This window comes from Diabrotica virgifera, chromosome 8, assembly GCF_917563875.1.
Source record: "Diabrotica virgifera virgifera chromosome 8, PGI_DIABVI_V3a".
Classification (NCBI taxonomy): Eukaryota; Metazoa; Arthropoda; class Insecta; order Coleoptera; family Chrysomelidae; genus Diabrotica; species Diabrotica virgifera.
The window spans coordinates 144,594,741-144,619,664 of record NC_065450.1 but is presented as its reverse complement, the minus strand read 5'-3'; the positions used below and the strand labels follow the sequence as shown (position 1 = coordinate 144,619,664).

The 24,924-nt window shown below is 32.5% G+C and overlaps 1 protein-coding gene across 1 annotated transcript in view; it reads right to left on the bottom strand.

The window, feature by feature from the left end:
* LOC126889349 (la-related protein 6) overlaps positions 1 to 19,666 on the bottom strand; it is a 29,437-nt gene extending 9,771 nt beyond the window's left edge. Inside the window, exon 1 of the mRNA XM_050657586.1 lies at positions 18,403 to 19,666. Coding sequence (XP_050513543.1) covers positions 18,403 to 19,402 — 1,000 coding nt within the window. The 5' untranslated portion in view covers positions 19,403 to 19,666. The remainder of the gene's footprint in view (positions 1 to 18,402) is intronic.
* Between the last annotated feature and the right edge of the window lie 5,258 nt (positions 19,667 to 24,924).

Here is a 24,924-nt window from a genome sequence, read left to right as displayed (position 1 = left end):
ATATTTTTTACATTATCTCCATGCGGGATGCATCCTCCTTTACCAACATGTGCCTAAGCATATCTTCCAGGTCTTCTTTGCAGGGGGGGGGGGTTATTTTAGAATCTTAAATAGGAGCCCCCCATTTTTTATTGCAGATTTGGATTGCTTACGTAAAAATAAGTAACTTTTATTCGAAACATTTTTTCGAATTATGGGCGCTATAATCGAAAAAAAAAACGATTGTTGGAAATGGAAAATTAAATTAAAAAATGGAAAGTCCCCACTAAAATGGAAAATTTTACTTAACTTTTTTTGGTTTTAGGACCTAATAATCACAACCCAATAGGTCCCCATAACGTTCGAGTGACTGCACATTTAGCATACTTTGCTCCCCTACTATTAGTTATGTATGTTTTTTAGGTATGTGATATCCACGTTGCACCTCTCATTTTAAAAATGAATTACTCAGTGATTTGACAACCGATTTTGAATACCGCTGGAGTGAATGACCTTTCTTTAAATTTACAAAAAAATATACTAGGTGTTCCATTAAAAAAAAGTCAACAGCATTTTTTTTAAATCCGCCATTTTTTTTCGTATTTGAAAGCGATATAAAAATTCAATCCATTTAGACAAAACTTTTGCTAAAATAAAATATTTCAGCGAAAACCGCATATTTCTATGTTGAGCAGTTAAGAAGTTATAGGCAGTTAAAATAGGGGAAAATATAAGTGGACACCCTGTATAATATAGTGACGGGAAATCGATATAGAATACTACAACTGATTGTTAAAGGCAAAACAGAGGGCCGTAGAAGTGTAGGAAGAAAACAAGTTTCTTGATTAAAAAACATTCGTGAATGGACTCAGATATCAAATGCAAAACAATTATTCCATGTTGCAAAATATCGAGAAGCCTTCGCAATGGTGATCACCAACATCGGATAATTCTGATAAGGTACCAAAGAAGAAAATGCTCTCTCATTTTAATATCAATTGGTACCACACATCCTCTATCTTTTCTCCTTCGTAAGGATGTAGTGCTGTTATGTAATTTGTTTGACTATTTCTGCTCAATAATTATCTATCCCCTGTGCATGTTGCTTTGTTCGGATAATGTTTATTTGGTTCGACCATCGGGCTGGAAATCCTTCTCTAGATCTTTTGTCCACTACGTTGCCTTCAACTATCATTCAATGAGAGATATTACTTAAGTACATACAGCAGCCATCTCTTAGTCCATGTGGTGAGACCGCTGACGTCTGGAAAAATGTCTGATTCGGTTACTTTGTGGATTCCTATTCAAAAATGTCCCCTTTAAACAAATCTAAAGGGTGCCGGGAGGAATTTTTGGGCAGAAATTGTTTAAAACATTTTTTTAAACAAATATAAAAGATCAATTCTATTGCTCCGGAACATATATTTTTAAGTTTTGTGGGTCATTCTTAAAAAGAAAAGTATCTTGTAAATTTTCTGAAAAATTGATAGTTTTCGAGTTATAGGCGATTTAAAATCTGAAAAATGCGAAAATACGCATTTTCGAGGCCTAAACACTCATATTTAAATTTGTACCTTTGAGGTTACCAGATACTTAAATTGAAGTTTAAATATTCAGCTTCAAGATTCTGAAGAATGATTGCATCTAACCTTAATTTAAACCGTCGTTTTTTAATTGTTAAATTATGCATGTCCATCCGATTTTTTTGCTGGTGCGGCGCGCTCTATTTCAAAAATCTCCAATTTTCCTCCAAAAGATATTTTTTCTAGATTCTTTGGGATATTCTAAATAAAATAAGTTTCTTGACATTTTTCTCAAAAGTTAACAGTTTTAAAGTTATAAGCGATTTAAAATCCAAAAGTGCGTTTTTTGGCATTTTTCGGATTTTAAATCGTTTATAACTTTAAAACTATTAACTTTTAAGAGAAATTTCAAGAAACTTATCTTTGGGATATTTAGAATATCCCAAAGAATCTAGAAAAAATATTTTTCGGAGGAAAATAGAAGATTTTTGAAATAGAGCGCTCCGCACCGGCAAAAAAATCGGATAAACACGCATATTTAACAATTAAAAAACAACGGTATAAATTAAGGTTAAACGCAATCACCCTTCGGAATCTTGAAGCTGAATGTTTAATCTTCGATATAAGTATCTGGCAACCTCAAAAATAAAAATCTAAATATGAATTTTTAAGCCTCGAAAATGCGTATTTTCGCATTTTTCAGATTTTAAATCGCCTATAACTCGAAAACTATCAATTTTTAAGAAAAATTACAAGATACCTTTCTTGTTTATGATGACCCAGAAAACCTAAAAATATATGTTCCAGGGCAAAAAAACCTGATCTTTTGTATTTGTTTAAAAAAATTGTTTAAACAATTTCTGCCCAAAAACCGCCCGGCACCCTTCAGATTTGTTTACATGGGACATTTTTTAATAGGGATCCAAAAAGAAACCGAATTAGAATATTTTTAAGACGGGAGCTGTCTCACCAATGGACTATCTAGACTTCCCCTAATTCATTCTGAATGTTATCACATTCTCAGTTTTGCCACATGCTATCGTTGCTTCTCTTTCTTTTTAACTACCCAACCTTCTGTTCCATCTCTTGGTCTCATGGCGGTTTTATATAATTTTTCTTTTCAGTTTCATTAGAATCTTCCTGTCACACAACACAACACTCGTTTCCTTCCACTTCACCCCACCCTAATTCTACTGCATATATCTCCATCTATTTATCTATCTACATCAAAAACTCTAAAAACAGAACCTAACACGGCTTAAAATATTTTATTTTTCTACTTTGCTTTTCTAGTTAATCTTGTCCAGATTGCTTTTTCCATATGTTTAGAATTTTTGCTAAATTTAATATAGTCGTTATCTTATTGTTGTTCTTTAGAAGTGCTTATCGTTTCTAGTGTTAATTAGCGATTGACGTAGTATTTTCTTAAATTTATCAGTTACTACTTGTTTGGCTCTTTCGAACATTTTCTAATCAGAATATTGCACAAGAGGACAAAGTTTGGAAGAATAATCATATTTACTTTCATTATCTGAAATTTTTTGTTTTAAATTGTGTTTTTACTTTGTGAGAAAATTATTACAAACAAAAAGACCTCATTTTTTTGTAGTTAATGGCGTGAATTGCATTTTATTCAATAGGTCACCTTTATCTGCATTTACTTATTAAAATAATCCAATTATGTAGTTCCTTAGCGACTGTTTATGGTTTAAACTCGAAGTTAAATTTTGCAACATCAGTGTTATGAAACACAAAAACGATGTTATATCATTTCCAACAAGCAATTCGTAACCTTCACAACAGTTACTGTACAAAACTCAATGCCAAGGTACGATGACATAGGAAAACCTTCCGCAAATGCCGTAATGGTTTTATAAAAATTTAATTATAAAGTTTTGTTCAAGGAAATCCAAGGAAAGCAATATTAAGAGAAGTTAAAAAAAATCAATAGTTTTATCATTAATATCATTATCTAAGGTCTTTAGTTTTCTAATTTTACAACATAGACTTCAAATAGATACTTCTTCTTTCTCATAATCCATAGTGCCCTTCAGGGCGTCGGATGTAGGGTTCCGCCTCTTATCCATTTCTTCCATGCACTTCCATTATGGCCAGTTTTTCCATATCTCTTATATTTATGTCTATCCTTTCACCTATATCACGGATCTGGTCTATCCATGTCTTCCTCGGCCTTCCCTTTTCCCTTTTTTCTTTTGTTTTCCATTTTGGCTTCATGTACCTTCTTTGTTAGTCTCTTTTGCTCTATTCGTTGTATATGGCTAAGTAGTGTTGCCCAAATGCAAGACCAGGACGAGCTTAGAGAGTCTTGGTCTTGCGACAGTACACCTGGTCTTGGTCTTGGCCTTGGTATTGCGCTCCAGGTATTGGTCTTGTTCTTGGTCTTGCAAGTCTCGCAGTTACCATTTAGCCTATTACATATCTTAGAACAACGTAACAGAGTAGGTCAATTTTAAGCTTTAATATCACAGCCATAGTAAAGACCAACCAAATTAATAAATATCTAAACAACTGACACCGGGTGGGGTTTGAACCTACGATCTAAGCGATCTGTGTCTATGTTTCAACTAACCAAAGTTTATTAGGAACTTACGTATTTTTTCGAGTATTTGCCATTGACAATGTGTGATTTGAAAAGCATTCAATTCGGTGACAGATGTGCACAATGTGAAGGGTCAGAGGGAAAAAGGATGAATGTCAATTTTTGGTCATTTCGAGATTCTTGTGCAATCTGTTAGCTTAGAAAGAGTACTATCAACCTGTGAATGGACAAGGGGAAATAAATATGATAATCGTCTTAAAATCACGTCACAAGATTGGACGCAAGGGGTAAAAACAATGGATTTGTAACTTTGATTCTCATTTTACCGAAAATGCTTGCAGATAGACATTCATCGTTCTTTCCCCTGGCCCTTCATATGTTAATGTCAGTCCTCATTTTGCTACCGAATACCAAACCGAGAATTATACATTTCTCCAAGAAATTAAGGAACCTCCTTAAAAATGGGTCATTTTTGATGTCTCGAATTTCCTAAACCTGTTTTCTGATTTAAGTGATTTTTTAATATTATATAGCCTTCTTCGTTAACAATATCGCTGTAATAATATGGTTGCTAGAAATTAAATTGTCGTTGTATAGGTACCGGATACCTTATCGGTAGTAATGAGTGTACCAATCAAACTGTGTTTTTTTCTCATTGTTGGCATCATTCTGTGGAATATTCTAGCATTTATAAAATATTGAAATTAAAACCCAACTACAGTCTGATATTTTTTAACATTTTGTTTTTTCATTCGCTTATGTTGGATAACAGTAAAGTTATGTATTTTAACAACTAGCCATGTTTTTCGTCAATACAGGGTGTTTTTAAATAAGTATGGCAAATTTTAAGGGGTAATTCTAAACAAACGGGTCATGTTACCCGTATGCGCGCCAATGGTGAATATTAAATTCTTAATTGTATGTCAAAAATGCATATTAACTATCTCTTAAAACCTACCAAATTTCATTTACATATCTCAACCGGTTTTAGAGCAATAAATAAATCGTCAGTTTGCAAGAAAAATTTTAACACCCCCTATTTCGGAAACGAAGCATTTGCGAACATACATTTATAAAGCAAACTGTCAAATTATTTTTCGTGCAGAATAAAGTTTGCCATACTTATTTAAAAACACCCTATATTAATGAAAAACATGGCTAGTTAAAAAAGTACCCAACTTTTTATTATCCAACATAAGCGAATGAATCAAAAACAAAATGTTAAGAAAATATGAGGCTATAGTTGGGTTTTAATTTCAATATTTTATAAATGCTACAATATTCCACAGGGTGATGCGAACTTTGAGAAAAAAAATACAGTTTGATCGTTACACCCGGTATACAATGACAATTTACCTGTCTAGAAACAATATTATTACAGCGATATTTATACAGAATAAAGCTATATTATTATCAAGCATTAAAATTAAATAAATAAAAAATCAAATTATCAACCACTTAAATCGAACAAGTTTAGGAAATTCGAGACACCAAAAATGACCCGTTTTTAAGGTGGTGCGTTAATTTCTTGGAGTAGTGTATATCAACAAAAGAGTAACAAAAGAACAGTCGATTGATAAAACAAATCACCATTTTATTTTGACTACCTACAGAAAAAACTGTAAAAAATAGTCTTATTATTCTATATTATATCGATATGATTTGTGGTGTTTAAATTCCTAGAAAACTAATTAACGAAAAAAATGAAGTACTTATTAGGTAGGTATATTTTTTATCAGCATTTTCGATACAATAATTTATGAATAGAGGGCGGCTATTCTCAAAACCTGGACAATTAATTTCAGAGCGAAGAATGTATGTTTGTTTATGGTATTGTTCCTAAGGCGCATATGTCCAATTTTACAATTCTTTTTTGCTTTTCATAGAGTACCTAAGAATATACCCGAACTAATATACTTCATAAAACGACCCTCAGTTCTAATTGCAAGGCGCAAGAGTCTTGCAGGCTTAGTCTTGTTCTTGCTCACATCTTGCACGCTAAATCTTGGTCTTGGTCTTGGTCTTGCGGAAACGCAAGAACAAGACCAAGACTGCAAGACCAAGACTGATTTTGGGCAACACTATGGCTAAGCCAGTTCAATTGTTTGTTTTCGATCTTCCTTATTATCGGTTCTTGCTCCAGCTCTCTCCTTATATCTTCATTTCTAAATCTTTAAAACTCCAGCTATTCTTCTCATGTGTTTCATCTCGGTCGCTTTTATCATTGATTCATATTTCTTTTGCACAATTCATGGTTAGAATGGAAGCATGAACGTTAAAGGCCAGATCCATTAACAAAATTAAGTTTTTGAAATGTGGTGTCTGCGCCGAATGCTTAGAGTATCAGGACAGGACAGTGTCAGAAATGAGGAAGAATTAAGAAGAGAGTTCCTCCAGGAAAAAAGACTTTTTGATTATATAAAAATTAAGAAGACCGCATATTTGGTGCACATGTTACGAGGAGAACGAAACACTTTTCAGCAACTAGTACTAGAAGGAAAACTAGAGAGTGAGAGAGGTCTAGGGCGTAAAGAGATGTCATAGCTGAATAATATTCGCCAATGGACATGAATCTACAGCTTCGAAATGCTTCGCAATGCTATTAAAAATAGAATAATTTGTATTGTTTGCAACTTCAAATAAATGTATGACAGGTTACAAACTTTTGTAAGCATAAAATATTTAGTTACATTACAAAAGAACTTAAAACATATAGAAGAAAAAATACACACAATCATTTGTCCGTAAGGAATAAGACATTAACAACACCAAAATTCACACATTTGTCAGTTTGTCTTTGCTCATATGGATATATGGTAGTTAATCACGAAAAACAGTTATTTAAAAATGATACCTATTGCAATGAAGTTATTTAGATAACGCTGATGAATCAAATAAGTACACTGACAAATGGGAAAAATTGGAAGTGAAACAGTGTCAATAAAGGTCAAGATACTCTAAAAGGAACAAGAAGTCAAAGATACGAAACCAGGAAAAGATTATCTGTGAAGGAAAGAAAAGATTTTCACACCAAATATGTTATATAAAGGGAAAAGTACGCATATCCATGCATTAAAAAAATTATTGTAACAACGTTCAAAGTTCAAACTTTATTCAATATACCACAAGAAAAATACCGAATCTAAAAATATATCTACTTAATCTGTTACACTTATTTTCATCTCTTCAGGTATTAGAAGCTTATATTTTACACGATTGTCTTGTCGTCAAGACGGCAAAATAGGATCACGAGTTACCATCTTTAAATATTAGTTTTGCAATTTGCTAATTCCAAATTAAATAAAAATCAAGTTGCCTAAGATCTTTATCTCCAGAATTAAAAATAAAATATTATCAAGTATTAGGAAACCACGTCAAACAGGATCAAAACAGATTAACTCCTAAAAAAATACTGGTATTTTTAGAAAGCCTTCAAAACATACAGTGTGTGAATAAAGCTTAGAATATAACACCATAAAAAGAGCATATATGCAACAACGTATGCAATATCCATTATAAAGCAGTTGATGGAAAAATACAGAAATAAAGAAACAAAAGCTCATATGGTATTTATTGATCTTGAAAAAGCATGATAGAATACCTCGAGAGATTCTGTGGTGGGCACTCAAAAAGAAAGAAGTCCTCGGTGAATATGTAAATATTGTAAGAGACATGTACAGAGTGAGTAACAACTAGTGTTAGAACATGTATTTTGGGCTCTGATAAAACTGATTATTTTCTTTGGTAAAAAATTAAAGAAACACAACAATAAAATAAATCAAAATTACAAAGCTTTAACCTAAAAATGTCCATATCAAAGGGTTGTTAAAAACTGAGACCCGTTCAGGTAGACCTGATGAAACCGCCACACGCACATCAAGTCAACTCGTCAAGAAGAACTGATAGAATTTTCATCAGTTGTCAGGTCGCCTTCAAACACACCTAACATGGCTAACAACTTCAAATACACCTGGCCTAACATGCAATTTATTCCCGCTACACACTACATATTCTGGTACCTCTGATAGGCTTAACTGTTCAGGGGTATCTGTCAGGTGTACTTGATAGCGGGGTCTAAGACATCGTTGAAATCCACACTAAAGAAATTATTTGCAGTTATAGAAAAGTTTTTACCTCATTGTTATATGATTCTAATAGGAATAAAATAAACATCTTCTGAATAGTAGCTCACACGAAAAAAACTATTTAAGTCTAAGAGTTATAATATGTGGTTTCATACTCTTAGGGCCGGTTGTTCGAACGCTAATCAACAATGATCATTATCAAATAATTAATTACTGTCAATGTCAACTTTGTTTGGGTTGTTAAAAAGTCTGTGGAGTCTATAATCAATTAATATAACAATAATTATTAACATAATTAATAATAAATCTCATAATTGTAATTAATTATGTTTTCAGCAACCCAAACAAAGTTGACATTGACAGTTTTGGTGACAGTAATTAAATATTTGATAATGATCATTGTTGATTAGCGTTCGAACAACCGGCCCTTAGGGCCGGTTGTTCGAACGCTAATCAAAAATGGAATCAACTGAGCATTATCAAATATTTAATTACTGTCACCAACTGTCAATGTCAACTTTGTTTGGGTTGCTGAAAACATAATTGATTACAATTATGAGATTTATTAATCAATTATGTTAATAATTGTTATGTTAATTAATAATTAATAATTAATTAATCAATCAATTATGTTAATTATCATAATGATAATTAACATAATTGATTACAATCAACTGATTGACGTACGAATGAGGGTGTTGATATTTGATGGTTGTTAAGGGGACTTAATTATAATCAACTTCTTGATTAGCGTTTGAACAACCGGGCCTTAATTTTTTATAACACGTTTTTAAATACGTTGCCTGAGGTGACCTGATTAATAGGATAGTTAAGTAGATGCTTAAGGAGTGAATCACTTTTGTTTTTTAATAAAGTTACGGTAGTCTAGAGTCTAGACTATCTATAAATCAAGTTAACACGCAGTTTTTCAAAGAACTATTTGTGCAAGTAATGGTACATACAATATACTTACATCGTATTACGACTTTTATGAAGAGTACTCTACTTTGCATGTAGAGTAGTCTTTGATGTAACCAAACCGGTATTTTCGTCAGAAAAATGGAAAATTTCAATGCAATTATGAGATGCTTATTAACATAAAATAACAGAACTGTTTTTTAGTATCTTTATAGTACTAGCTAGTAATTACCATTCATTTCCTCAATTCCCTTATACCATGATTCAGTCAGAACAAAATTGACGAATAGTTTCAAGCTCTAACTGGGTATCTCCACTTGGGTACAGTTTGTCAAATAATATACGGTGATACTTGGTTGTATTGTGCAGTCAACAGAGACACAATTATTCACCAAATGCGTTTCCACTTATTTTTCTACGCAAGTGGACAAAAACGCCAAGTATCACCGTATATTTGACAAGCTATACCTGAGGTATACTCGTATTGTTAGAAGCAAATAATGGAATGGTATAAACACCAAACACCGACCCAATAAAATATGCTAAATATTCTACCTTCATTCACAAATTAAGTCAGGTATAATTTATGGTAGGATTAATTTACAGTAGAGGTCATCTTCTAGGCCTGGATCCCGCGTACCAAAAAAAAAGTTGATTAATAGCAAGCTGAAAATTTGTTAATAGCTTAAGGGTGACTAGTCGGACTGACTTTGATGTATGGTAACGTGTAATCCTGACAAGATTATGATTGTGAAAACTCACAGGTTGTTTTTAAGTTTATTCAATATCAAACTTTATATTATAATAGGTATATGAAAAATGTTTGTCCGACAAATAGATTGGGAATTTTAATAAGTCCAACACGTAGAACATAATATTATCAAATGACAGGATTTATATTGGTGGTAAATGGCAGTCTGATTTTTGCAGGAGAGTTTACTGAAAGGGTAACAAATCAATTGGAAGTTCTGTCCGACAAAATACATGGGACGTTTTCCGGTTTTCGTAGTCTGACGTTCGAAACTTGTAGACATCGTTATGCTATTTATACATTTTCAGCTTGCTATTTAATAAACTTTTTTTTGGTACGCTGGATCCAGGCCTATTAGTGATCAATATTCACGTAAACACACTGGTTCAATTATTAATACGCGAATTATGACCATTTTCATCAAAGGAATAAACACTTTTGCAAAATTTTATCGAACAGTTAATAAAAAGAGAAAGGAGTGTGGGTTAAGATTAATTTATATAGGTATAGCGTATAGCCGACTCCAGTGGTTCGTCGAACCCGACTATTGACATCGATTTCAAACAAATATCGTCTTTAGATCGAAACAAATAAGATCACTAAACTGTGATTTTTAATGAACTTGTTATGTTTCCTCTTTTGTGTAAAAAATAAAAAAAAACACAAGAGCAATCTTCTTGGCATATTTGTATTGTGAAATATTTTTAACTGTATAATATGCACCTGATGATAATGACTAAATTATCATCTACAAGTTATTAAAACTCAAAATTGTACAGAATACAAGCCGATCTTTCTTATACAGTCAAACCCGCTTATTAGAATCCCTGTTATAGGAATATCCCGCTTTAAGGAATAGAAATTTGAGGTCCCGAAACGTTTCCACTAGCCATCGATGATCGGTTATTAGAATATCCCGGTTATAGTAATACTTTTGCTTGGCACGAAGGCTATTCCAATAAGCGGGTTCGACTGTATTCGTACACTACAAAAGGGCATTTGATACTATATGACTACTAGTGGCGGATCCAGAAATTTTTTTGAGGGGCGGGGGGTCATGGATGTTGAGGGTTATTTAATTACTTTTTTCTGATGCAAGGTCACTTAGTATTACCACCCCTAGAATGAGTGGGTTTTCAATTATTTTTGGACGGGCCTAAATTTTTTTTGATAGCTCTTGATTTTTGTTAGGATTATTGAATTGATATTTATTTTCGTCGGGTGTGGGGGGGGGGGCATGACCCCGTGACACCCCCTTGGATACGCCACTGATGACTACCGCCATATTACCTTGATTTAATAGTAGGTACCTACAAAACAGGTACAGCTTGTGTCCGACTTCATGAAGACACCAAAAATTCCGGATAGAACGTAAAATTAGACAGGGTGATACTATACTCGAAATTGATTACAGCTATACTCGAATAAATTATGTTCAAGCGAATGCAAAGATAGGATTATATGGGAATTAATTTAGGTAAATGGATAGGACCTGAACCACTTAAAGATTTGCCGATGACATCGTCTTAATATCTCATAGCGTTGATAAAGCTAAAAATTGCTGAAAACATTTTATGAAACGTCAAAAACAACTGGTCTAAAAGTAACACCTCAAATAGCATATTTATGACCATCCTTGTAAGCACTTCAAATTGAAGGATATAGCGTCCACCAAGAAACACCTTACAAATATCTGGAGTAGGAGATTCACTTAATCCGAGATAATCACTGCTTATTAATCAGATAATTGAAATACAATGAAGGATACTTTACACGTCGTCTTTGGCAGATTAAACAACATGTTACGACCAATATTCAAGTCTATCTGAAAAGAAATATTTTAACCAAAGTGTTGTACCCTTTCTCACATATGGGCAGAAACACTAACTAAGGAAAAGAACAATAAATAAAATAGGAGTTACGTAACAAGCGATGGACAGATCAATTTTGGTCATTACCTTTAGAGATAAAGTAACAAATCTAGAAATAATAAGAAGAACAAGAGTTACGGATGCAGTTGGGAGTTAATAGTTGAGTGATAAATGGACTAGAAAAATTATGGAATGGCGACCAAGACAAGAGGCATGTTGAAGCCCAGAATTCCCACCGATTAGATGGACGGACAATGTAATGCGCATAACTGGAGAAGTTTACGGAGGGCCTACGTTCAGCAGTGGACAAATTTGTGCTGATTAAAAATTACAGTTTTATTGGTCGATCCAGCTCAATTGTGAAAAACGCATATTATGCTTACCGTTGCGTATGCGTTTATATACAGGGTGATTCATTAAGAATGTCCAATCTCTGAGTCTTAGATTCTAGACCTCAAAATATTAAGATTTAACCCAAATCACTTATATAAAATGTGCCTCGTTACTGAGTTACAGGGTGTTCTATTTAAAAATTTAATAACCATTTTTACCCAGTACTTTAAAACTATTTGATATATCCTTGTCATACTTTGCAGAAAGTGTAGTTGCCGTACACCCTACTAAATTATGATATACAAACGTTTCTGGCTACTACCAGAGGCGTACGACAGGGAACAGTGCATGGTTTACCCTTCCCAAATTCTACGCCACTGGCGAAATTGCTATTTTAGAACAATATTTCGATTTTCCAATATTTTCTATGTAAATAATATACTCTTCATTCGTAACGTTAAGGTAATTAGTTTTCGAGATATTTGAAGTTGAAAATGAAACTTTACAGTTATTTTGATTAATGTATTGTGCCCCTTCATTTTTAACTTCAAATATCTCGAAAACTAATGATTTTATCGATACGAATAAAGAGTATATTATTTACATATAATTTATTGTAGAATATAAAAATTATGCTGAAATGGCAATTCCATCAGTGGCGTAGAATTTGGGTAGAGTTTGGAATCATTTTCCCCTGTATGCCTCTGGTAATAGCCAGAAACGTTTATTTAACATAAATTAGTAAGGTGTGCAGTACCTACACTTTTTGGCAAGTATGATACGACAATTTCAAATACTTTTAAAGCACTGGATACAAATAATTTTTAAATTTTTAAATCAAACATACCTATTACATAAATATTAACTATTTGTATCCAGTATTTTAAAAGTATTTGACATACCCTTATCATACTTGGAACTTGTTATGCAAAAAGCAACCAACCCACATTTTTGAGGAAAACAAGGTAATGTCACATATCGATTTAAAAATGTGTATTCTACATTGTGTAAAAAGCAACCAAGCCATTCTAAATATTAAACCATGAAACATACTACTCCAAATTGATTCTGTTTAATAATAGTTCACTTAAGATTTCGCATAAGACAACCAACCCTCTTGGATTGTTTGTGTGTATCACTGGACTGAACATATTATTACATTGCACTGTCGAAAAGTACCAGCCAAGTGGGTTGATATTGTTATGCCGATTACGGTTCCTGGAATGTTGCATCTTTTTGTTTTTACGTGTAGGTACTGACCAATATTACTTCGTGCTTAAATATTAAAATATTTGTTGTGTTATATCTATTATATTATGAAGAAATCTTTGAATCTTTAATGCGAAAAATATGTTTAAATCAAGAACTGTTAAAATAATTAAAGCGGCTCGGGAAATTTCAGAAAATGGTAAGTTTTAGGATTAAGGCTATGTTTTACTTACTTTTTAAATATTATGGTTTGTTGTTTTGACTGATTATCGCATATTTTTTATTTGTATTGATATTATGTTTAATAGTAGAAATTCTACTGTATGGTATTACAGAGTTGACTGAAATTATTCGGTTTTATTCATGGATTTTGTGGGTTGGTTGGATTTTGCAGATTGCATTTTATTAGATATATTTCCAACAGCAAAAAGAAACCAACCCTCAATATGGCTCTTTTTTTTGTAAAAACTTATTAGGATAATTTTGATAGTACTATGATAAAATTGCTCTAAAATTAAACTATTGATTAGTGAAGTTATCGTTTAAAAAAATAGGACGGAAAATTAAATATTTAGAAAAACATAAAAAGTTAATTTTCTCTTAATTTACAAATTGAGGGTTGGTTGCTTTTTGTTTAACATGGCCCACTTAGCAGATAGTGTAGATACTGTACAACCTACTAAAATATGTTAAATAAAACTTTCTGGCTAGTACCAGAGGCGTACAACAGGGGGAAAGTGAATGGATGACCCTCCCCACATTCTACGGAATTACTATTTTATTGCAATTTTTCTATTCTCCAATACTCTCTATGCAAATAATATACTCTTCATCCGTACCGATAAAATCATTAGTTTTCGAGATATTTAAAGTTAAAAATGAAGGAGCACAATACATTAATCAAAATAGCTATGCCGTTTCATTTTCAACTTCAAATATCTCGAAAACTAATGACTTTAACTTTACAAATGAAGAATATATTACTTACACAGAAAGTATTGGAAAATCGAAATATTGTGCTAAAATAGCAATTTCGCCAGTGGCGTAGAATTTGGGAAGGGTCAACCATTCACTTTCCCCTGTCGTACGCCTCTGGTAGTAGCCAGAAAAGTTAATTTATCATAATTTAGTAGGATGTACAGTACCTATATTTTCTGCCAAGTATGACAAGGATATGTCAAATAAAAATATTGAATGGGTTGCATATGTGAGTCCATATTAAATGTAGTAATGAAACACAGACTTACTCACAATCATTTAATTATACTTTGTCAAAGTATAATTAAATGATTGTGAGTAAGTCTGTGTTTCATTACTACATATGTCAAATAGTTTTAAAGCCCTGAGTAAAAATAGTTATTCAATTTTTAAATAAAACACCCTGTAACTCAGTAACGAGCCACATTTTATTTAAATGATTTGGGTTAAATCTTAATATTTTGAGGTCTAGAACCTCTAGAATCTCAAATATTGGACATTCTTAATGAATCACCCTGTATATTGGAACCAGTCACAAGAAATAAAATACAGGATAGAGACATTCTATCGAATGATAAACCTATATAACTAGATGTTCAGACGATCCGAGTATTTCTCTGCTACGAATTTTCCATACTGCTGAATTGTGTGAAGATAAGAACTCTTAAGAAATTAAAATAAACACAATTAGAGGATTTCAGGATATGCTGTTATTGTCGCATGATAAAAATAGTATGTAAAAAGTATGTAAATAGTATGTAAATAGTATGTAAATAGTATGCAAAATGAATTGGAATTTTCAAATACCACAAAAACCAGGAAACTTGAATAGGCATTAGGTAATTCGGGCATATTATGAGAAACAAAAATACAATATGTTTGATATTAATAATAGAAGAAACTAACAAAGGTACACGTAGACGTGATAGAGGAAGAACCTCATCGCTAACTAAGGTAGGCTAATTTTTAGAAGTGAGCCAGAATGACAATTATCCCATTGTTCATGAGGATCAAATCCAACAGAATTATAAGAAAGCTCCACGAAGCAAAGAACGCCGTAAAAAGAAAAAGAGGCAGACCAAGAAAAAAATAGATGGTAGTAGAGGCGGGAAAAGTTAAGCAAAAATTATTCGAGGAATTGAAAATAATGGCCGGAAATAGAAAAGGATGGAAGATATGGGTGAATGGAAATTAAAATATCTAACCCAAATCCGACACACAGCAAGAGTAAAAGGCAGAAGTGTAACCAGGATGATCCTAAGGGGGGGTTACGTCTACTTGAAGGTCTCTGGGGGGTATGGAATAATAATGGTGTTAAGCGTATAGAGCTCAAAATACATCCAAAAGGGGGGTTACAACCCCCAAAACCCCCCTGGTTACGCCTATGGTAAAAGGAAGGGAAATAAAGGGGGATACAGAAGGAAAAAACATATGAGACATGTACCTATTAGGTAGGTATATCTTCTTATATATTCACGGAGTGTCAAGATAGGGATTAGGAAATTTTAGTATTTAGACGACAAACAATTTTCATACAGGCATAATTAATAGGTAAACGAAAATAAGTGGGGAAAGCTTTTGTCACATTCTTTCAGATAGTTACTAGTTTCTAATTTAAATTTGCAGCTGCGCGTTGAAAAGAATCAGTAAATTCACCAGTAGCAGTCACATGCCGCCAACTCGATAGTTTTGACTAAAAGTAAGGTCAAAGGAAAGTCATTGCCATCTCCAAATAAAGTTATCTTTAGTATTAAACTGAATGCGATAAAAATACAATCGTGTTTTGTTTTAGTTTTATGAAAAATAAGTATATCGTCGTTACATATCAAACAATTGATAAGAAAATTTGTTTATACTTTAATACCTATTACAAAAGTAATCAATTATATAACATCTCTTATTAATACTTACAGAATAGAAAAAAAAATATTGCCAAATTCTTAAATATCTGAGACAAATATTCCTATGTAGTAAATACAAATAAACAAAATCTCAGAAAAATTTACAAAAAAAAGTCTTTATTGCTTATTTTTAATAGATATATTAGAGAATAATGAGAAAAGATACTGCACCAATTAAGATACAATAAATAGATATACAGAGTGAGTCTGTAATTTGGAATAAATTCAATATCTCAAATACTAATTGTTTTTTTGAAAATTGCTCAGACCCGTCGATTAGTATTTTAAATTGTTCTTTTTGACATCATCATCATTCTCTTTGCCTTATCCCTATGCGGGGTCGGCTTCCCTAATTGCATTTCTCCACCCAATTCTGTCTTGGGTCATATCAATGTTAATCCCCTTTACCAACATGTCCTGCCTTATCGCCTCCCCCCAGGTCTTCTTTGGTCTTCCTCTCCTACTCCTTCCAGGAATCTGACATTTTATTGACATACAATAAAAATATATACAGGGTGTCCCAATTTAGAGATATGACGTCATCGTTGATTTTCTTAAATGGCAACACTGTCATTTTGACAGCTATTTTGATAGGGTATACATCACTGCAAAATACCAAATTTTTATTCTCTACCATTTACAAGATAATAAAAAATAACAAAGTTATGTCTGTAATTTGGAAAAAAATTCAGTAATTCAAATACTAATTGTATTTTTGAAAAATACTCAGACCCGTCGATTAGTGTTTCAAATTGTCATTTTTGACATATAATAATAATGTATACAGGGTGTCCCAATTTAGAGATATGACGGCATCGTTGATTTTTTAAACGGCAACACTATCATTCTGATAGCTATTTAGACATAGTTTGTAAAGTTATACATAACTGCAAAATTTTAAATTTTTATTCCCTACCATTTATAAGATAATAAAAAGTAACAAAGTTATGAAAAACAAGTAGTCAAATAATAATTGAATTTAATTATTTCAATTAAGCAAATGCTCGTAATGTTGCCCATTGACTAGTTGACAATGATTGAGGGTAACATTATGAGCATTTGCTTAATTGAAATAATTGAATTCAATTATTATTTGATTCAGGGGCGTCATTTGAAGTTTTGATTGGGGGGGGGGGCAAGCATTATATATACAATACATTATACAATACTACAGTCATAAAATTGATGTAGTTTCGTAAATTTCAGTCATTTTCATGACCCTGTCAAATGACGCCCCTGATTTGATTACTTGTTTTTCATAACATTGTTATTTTTTATTATCTTGTATATGGTAGGGAATAAAAATTTGAAATTTTGCAGTTATGTGTAACACACACCCTATCAAAATAGCTATCAAAATGATAGTGTTGCCGTTAACGAAAATCAACAATGACGTCATATCTCTAAATTGGGACACCCTGTATACATTATTATTATATGTCAAAAATGACAATTTGAAATACTAATCGACGGGTCTGAGCATGTTTCAAAAAACAATTAGTATTTGAATTATTGAATTTATTCCAAATTACAGACCTAACTGTTATTTTTATTATCTTGTAAATGGTAGAGAATAAAAATTTGATATTTTGCAGTTATGTATAACTTTACACACCCTATCAAAATAGCTATCAAAATGACAGTGTTGCCATTTAAGAAAATCAACCATGACGTAATATCTCTAAATTGGGACACCCTGTATACATTATTATTGTATGTCAAAAAGGACAATTTGAAATACTAATCGACGGGTTTGAGCATTTTTCAAAAAAACGATTAGTATTTAAGATCTTGAATTTATTCCAAATTACAGACTCACTCTGTATAGGATGCAAATATTGCACCAACTAATTTTTTAGTGCACAATTTGAGAAGGTAAATGCATAGCTCCATGATAATTATTGATAATTAAATATTGCATCAGTTGTTAAGATACAAATTTGGAAACATAGTTTATTATATTTGATAATATTACATTTAGAATAACAAAACGTGCTGTGTTTTAGAATCACAATGAATAAAATTAAGGAAAATGTGCAGATATAAGAAATGCATTATCAATAATAACTAATAAACTATGTACAATATACATAATTTAAGATATTATCTTGCATTACTTCATTATTTTCAATTTCAATAGGTACCTTACTGAAGAGGCATAGGTACCTACTTAATATAAATATTGAGATATAATATCTGAGCAAAAGCAAATTTACAGATAAGATACAACAAAATAAAGATAATAGTATTACGACTGAAAAAAAAAACAAATTTCAAAAAAAAAAATATCTTACCTCTGGGATCAAATTTCTTTAGATCTTCAGCTTCCGAACTGCTCTGACATGATGAGGAGATATAATCAGAATCTGAGATAATTTTGTTGTTGCTACTATTAATATTGTTATTCGAGTTAGTGCTCTTTTTGCTAGCAGGCTTCTTTTTCCTTTCAGGATGGGGCACGTTGTTCAGTTCGTAAACTTTAAGTGGTTCTCCAAGGGTAGCTTGCATTTGTATAGCATTTCTAGCTGATTCGGAATGAACAAACTCTACTAAAGCACATACCATGCCGGATAGAGAAGGATTTTTGTTGATGAATTGTCTAACATCTGCGGGTATTGGATTGCCTGGTCTTAGAATTCTGATTAAAGCAATTTCTCCACAAGATCTGAATAATTCCGCAACGTTCTCGATTGTTGGTTTTTCTATGGGCATGTGAACAGCTACTACGGTTCTGGATGGGGTAGTTTCGTCGTATTTAGGCAATGCTTCTAATCGTCTAAGCTTTGTGCCAGCTTCATTAATTTCTAACTTCGAGGATCTAGCCAACGCGTGCGCTACTACCCTCCAGTCTTTAGTCAGATGTTTAACCCTTTTAAAACTAGAAATTAGTTTGAGAGAAACATACCCTTCTTTATTTCTTTTGACATGTTTGAGCAAAAAGGCATCTTTAGTAATGTTGGCATCTGAGAAGTAAAACTCGACTTGTTGAACAATTTTATCCGATAATTCCTCAGAGGGGGCTGTAAATGGGGGTTCAGTGACTTCAGGAGTAACCTCACATCCGGAATCCTTACCCCCTCCATGCGAGCCAGTATCAGAAGAACTGTCACTTAAATCGGCCATATGAGCACCTTCATCTTCCGTGCAATTTTCAACTTGTTTTTTGTCGAAGGATAAGGAGACGTCGCTGTCTATAGAAGAAATACTGTCTCTAGTTTCCATTAATTTTGACGAAGATATTAATTCTCCAACTTCCTGCAGTTCAGAAGCGATTTCCTGATGTGGGGACGGCATCTTTTCGATTAAATTTCCCGAAATAAAAACTTAGAACTAGTATCACAAATATATATCACTTAAAAACGAAGTCAGTCTTGGGCACGAGAAACGACGTGTGAAAATAGGTCACACGAAGTGTTTTTGTTGCTACTGCCAGACACTTTCACGTGGTTTGACCTAGCTTGGAAGTACTGAACGGAGGCCTGGTGCAGCGGTGTTTTATAGAAATGGCGGGGTGCCCCACCGCCGTGACGACGATGCCGGTCGTGTGTACGGTGTGCGGCTTTCGAGATTGCGAGGTGTAAAGTTTGAGTGGAGTTTTCAAGTGTTTTTCGAGATTTAAGGGTCGTCGTCAGGTCGATTATTGTAATCGTGGAATAATTTCAGTTTTGACTTATATCTAATCAAATAAAATTATTGCAATACATGTAACTCAAAATGTAATTCTGTAAAAGTTGGAACAAATTTTATATCAAAGTTTAGGTAAAACCAAAAGATGTCTTCAAGAAATTATAATATGATTTGCCTGTACAGGGTGTAACAAAAAGACAGGTCATAAATTAAATCACATTATATTCTGGGACCTAAAATAGTTTGATTGAATCTAACTTACCTTAGTACAAATGCGCACATAAAAAAGTTACAGCCGTTTGTAATTACAAAATTAAAATAATTTATTTTCCAATATATCGAATACTATTAGAGATTTTTTATTCAAAATGGACATGTGTCATTATTATGGCACGAATATCTTAAAAAAATTAACAGTTAAATTTGTGCACTCCATAAAAATGTTATAGAGTTTTGTTCCCTAATCGATCTCGATCCCGCGTATGAAAAAAAGTTGATTAATAGCAAGCTGGAAATTTGTTAATAGCTTAAGGGTGTCTAGTCGGATAAACTTTGATATATGGGAACACTGGAACAGGGGCAGTTTTAATTGTGGAACAGGTTAAAAGTTTGGAACGGTCAGACCACGAAAACGGCACATTTATTTTGTCCAACAGAACATACTTAAACTCTCCGAACAGAGATTAAACTCTTATGCAAAAATCAGACTGCTATTTATCACCTGTCATAATTCCTGTCATTTGACATATTCTACATGTTTCACTCATTAAAACGCTCATTTGGTGATAAATAGCAGTCTGATTTTTGCATGAGAGTTTAATCTCTGTTCGGAGAGATTAAGTCTGTTCTGTCGGACAAAATACATGTGCCGTTTTCGTGGTCTGACCGTTCCAAATTTTTAACCTGTTCCACAATTAAAACTTCCCCTGTTCAAATGTTCCCCATATATCAAAGTTTGTCCGACTAGACACCCTTAAGCTATTAACAAATTTTCAGCTTGCTATTAATCAACTTTTTTTTCATACGCGGGATCCAGACCTATAGACCATCTCCAAATATTTGTGTACGTTGCAATTAAATTATATTGTGGTACCATTATGCCTCTTAGTACTTTTTGGATAATCCAGTTTTTATCGAGATATTTTGAACATTTCTAAAATCCAGCGCATATTTTTAAATAATTAAGTAACATTATGGAGAACTGGTAATAATATTATGAAAATAATATCCTATAATTCTACTTATCCATTAACAAATATGTGGTGGATTTTCCAAATTTTCAAAATATCTCGATAAAAACTGGCTTATCGAAAAAGTGCTAACAGGCAAAAATGTTTCAAAAACATTGTGTTTTAACTAATGGTACCACAATAATAATTTAATTGGAACGTACACAAGTATTTTAAGGGAACAAAACCCCCATAAATTTTTAATGGGTTCACAAATTTCAATTTTATTTTTTTAAGATGTTTCTGCCAAAACAATACCACATTAGGTATATTTTCAATAAAAAATCTCTACTAGTTTTCGATATATTGGAAAAAATCAATTTTCATTTTGTAACTTCAAAGGGTAACTTTTTTTATGCGCACATTTTTACTAAGGTAAGTTAGGTTCAATCGAACTATTTTTGGTCCCCGAATATGTGATTTATTTTATGACCTGCCTTTTTGTTACACCCTGTATAACGAGATCATTGTTTAAATAATGAAAAATGGGTCATTTTTACATACAATTTACTTTTTTACCTGCTGCGGCAATTCATGTTTTTATGAAGGTTTTTACGATTTTTTCTGCAAAGTTAAATTAAAAATCTTTAATTTAAGACTTACTAAAATAAATTTGACCCAATTATTTGACTTTATTTATTTAAAAAATTATTATATATAATGCATGAAAAACAAATTTGCAAAAAATTATTATTCGCATTATAAATACGCACAATAATAGTTATTTATGCATTACCTAAGTATTTTATTAAGATGATAACACCCGGAGAGCCACATAATCCAGCCAGAGGGCCTCTGGCCCGAGGGATGGATGTTGCTCGATGGGCGTAATCATCCGGTAACACCAGTCGTACATACAATATTTTGTTTTTTACTTCACATAATATAAAAACTAAAATTGAGACGTTTTTATTTTCTTTTTTACTGCACCTGCAAAACATATATGCATATTTTTAGTAGTCTACGACAAAAATAAAGTATTTGAAGTAGTCTCTGATATTTGTTGATATTTAGACGTTTGTGGATTATGGTAGGGGAGCAAAGTATGCTAAATGTTCAGTCACTCGAGCGTTATGGGGACCTATTGGGTTGTGAAGAGTAGGTCCTAAAACCAAAAAAAGTTAAGTAAAGTTTCCCATTTTAGTGGGGACTTTCCATTTTTAATTTAATTTTCCATTTCCAACAATTATTTTTTTTATTATAGCGCCATCTATCCATAATCCGAAAAAATGTCTCGAATAAAGTTTACTTATTTTTACGTAAGGAATCCAAATCTGCAATAAAAAATGGGGGCTCTCGTTAAAGATTTTAAAGTAACCCCCCACCAGACATCCGTGGGGGTGGTGTTTGGCGTCATTCGACAGATTTTTCAAAAATATTGAATACATGTATTTTTCAGTTTTTCAATCTGATGTTCATTTCGCGAGATATCGCGGGATTCGTATTTAAAATATTAAATTTATCCCCCACCCCTCTCCGTGAGAAGTCGTGTTTAGTATCATTCGATAGATTTTTGAAAAATATTGAGCACGTATTTTTTAGTTTTTCGATCTCTCATTCATTTCCCGAAATATTCGCTTTTTTTGTGAAACTTTGGGATTCACCCATTTCCTTACGCCCCGCTCAAATCGTCAGATTTTTGAAATATACACTGTTTTGCATGTACTTAATCTGACGCTTTCGAGTTTTTCTAAGGAGAGATTTTTTCGGCCCCCCTTAACGAACTCCCCTGCATTAAGAGCCAATAAATGGTAGAGATACATTTTCAGGGTACAAGGTTTCTCCCTATGTAATAATCTGACGAGCTCGAGTAAATGCAAAAATCCCCGATTGGGCTTCCCTATTATGGGAGCTATATATATTGGGCTTCTGGGATATTATGTAGTTGTTAGTAGTATTTATATTGAGTTATGGATTTACCAGAAAAGATTTTCAGGAAAGTTCGAAAATTGTACTTTCAATATTTATAAAGATTTTTAAGGTTAAAAAAATGATAGTTCTATAATATTTACCCCTTTGAAAATTGTTTAAAATAAAAAAAATCGTTCTATAACATTTGCTTTTTTTCTATTATACAACAGGGCGTTATAGGCAATAACGCCCGCTTATTTTGCCATAATAAGTGTGTTTATGGTAACTGTATCCAAGGTAAAGGAAACAAATAATCGGTGGCACCCAATATCCCGACACGCCAGAATCCCTCCACGCCAGAATCCCGACACCCCAAAATACCGACATACCAAAATCTCGACATGCCAAAATCCCGACATAATCCTGGCATAAGTAAAAATCCCGACCACTACATTTTGAAAATTGTTTCCTTTTCAAATGCAGTACCAAATCAAATACAGTATGGTGCAAATGAAAGGAATAAATTCGTTATTTAGTAAACCGATGATTTTAAGGAAAAATCCCGAAACAGGTCGATTTTTATTATTAAATTGTGATATTTTGGCATATATATCATACTAGTGACGTTATCCATCTGGGCGTGATGACGTAATCGATGATTTTTTTAATAGGAATGGAGGTTGTGTGATAGCTCATTTGAAAGGTCATTTAATTCTCTATTCAGTAGTTTAAACATTTACATTACTATTTGTACAGGGTGTCCAAAAAAATTTTAATTAAATTTATTTCACTCAAAATACATTTTACTGTTTCACGAAAACAGAAAAAAATGTTTATATCAGAAATAAACATTGCTTTTCGATTAAATTCAATGTTCAATCCAGCTCCCGCCAGCCACTTGCCTCTTGGAAGTTTGAACATTTAATTTAAGCGAAAAGCAATGTTTATGTGCGGTGTAAACATTTTTGTCTGATTGCTGACAGCAGTAAAATGTATTTTGAATTAAATAAATTACATAGTTTCCTCTTTTTTTTTTGTCAAATAATTTAATTTAAAAACATTTTTTTACACCTTGTATAAATATTTATATAAATGTTTATAGAGTATACAGGGTGTTTCATTAATAATTGTCCATATAGTAACTAGAGAAACCTAAGCACAAAATACAAAGATTTAACCTAAATCACTTAAATAAAATGTGGTTCCTTACCGAGTTACAGGCTGTTTTATCTAAAAATTTAAAAAATATTTTTGCTCAGCATTTTGAAACTATTCGTCGTATCACTACAATACTTGGCAGAAAGTGCGACTACTAGACACCCTACTAATTTATGATAAACGAACTTTTCTAGCTACTACCAGAGGCGTACGACAGGGGATGGTGAATGGTTGACCCTTCTCAAATTGTACACCACTGGAGGAATTACTATTTTAGTGCCATTTTTAGATTCTCCAATACTTTCTACGTAAATAATATACTCTTCAGTGGTAACGATTAAGTCATTAGTTTTCGAGATATTTGAAGTTAAATATTAATCGGCACAGTTATTTTGATTATTTTATGATATAATTCATATGATAAAAATTTAAAAATTATTTGTACCCAGTACTTTAAAACTATTTGGCGTATGCTTATCATACTTGGCAAAAAGTAGAGGTACTGTGAATCGTACTAAATTAAGATAAATTAACGTTTCTAGCTACTACCAGAGGCGTACGATAAGGGATAGTGGCTGGTTGACCCTTCCCAAATTCTACGCCGCTGAAGAAATTGCTATTTTAGTGTAATTTTTTGATTTTTCAATACTTTTTATGTAAATAATGTACTCTTCATTCGTAACGATAAAATGATTAGTTTTCGAGATATTTGAAATTAAAAATGAAGCGACACAATGCATTAATCAAAATAACCGTGTCTTTTCATTTTTAACTTCAAAAATCTCGAAAACTAATGACTTAATCGTTATGAATGAAGAGTATATTATTTGCATAGAAAGTATTGGAGAATACAAAAATTGAACTAAAATAGCAATTTTGCCAGTGGCGTAGAATTTGGAAAGGGTCAACCATTCACTATCCCCCGTCGTACGCCTCTGGTAATAGCCAGAA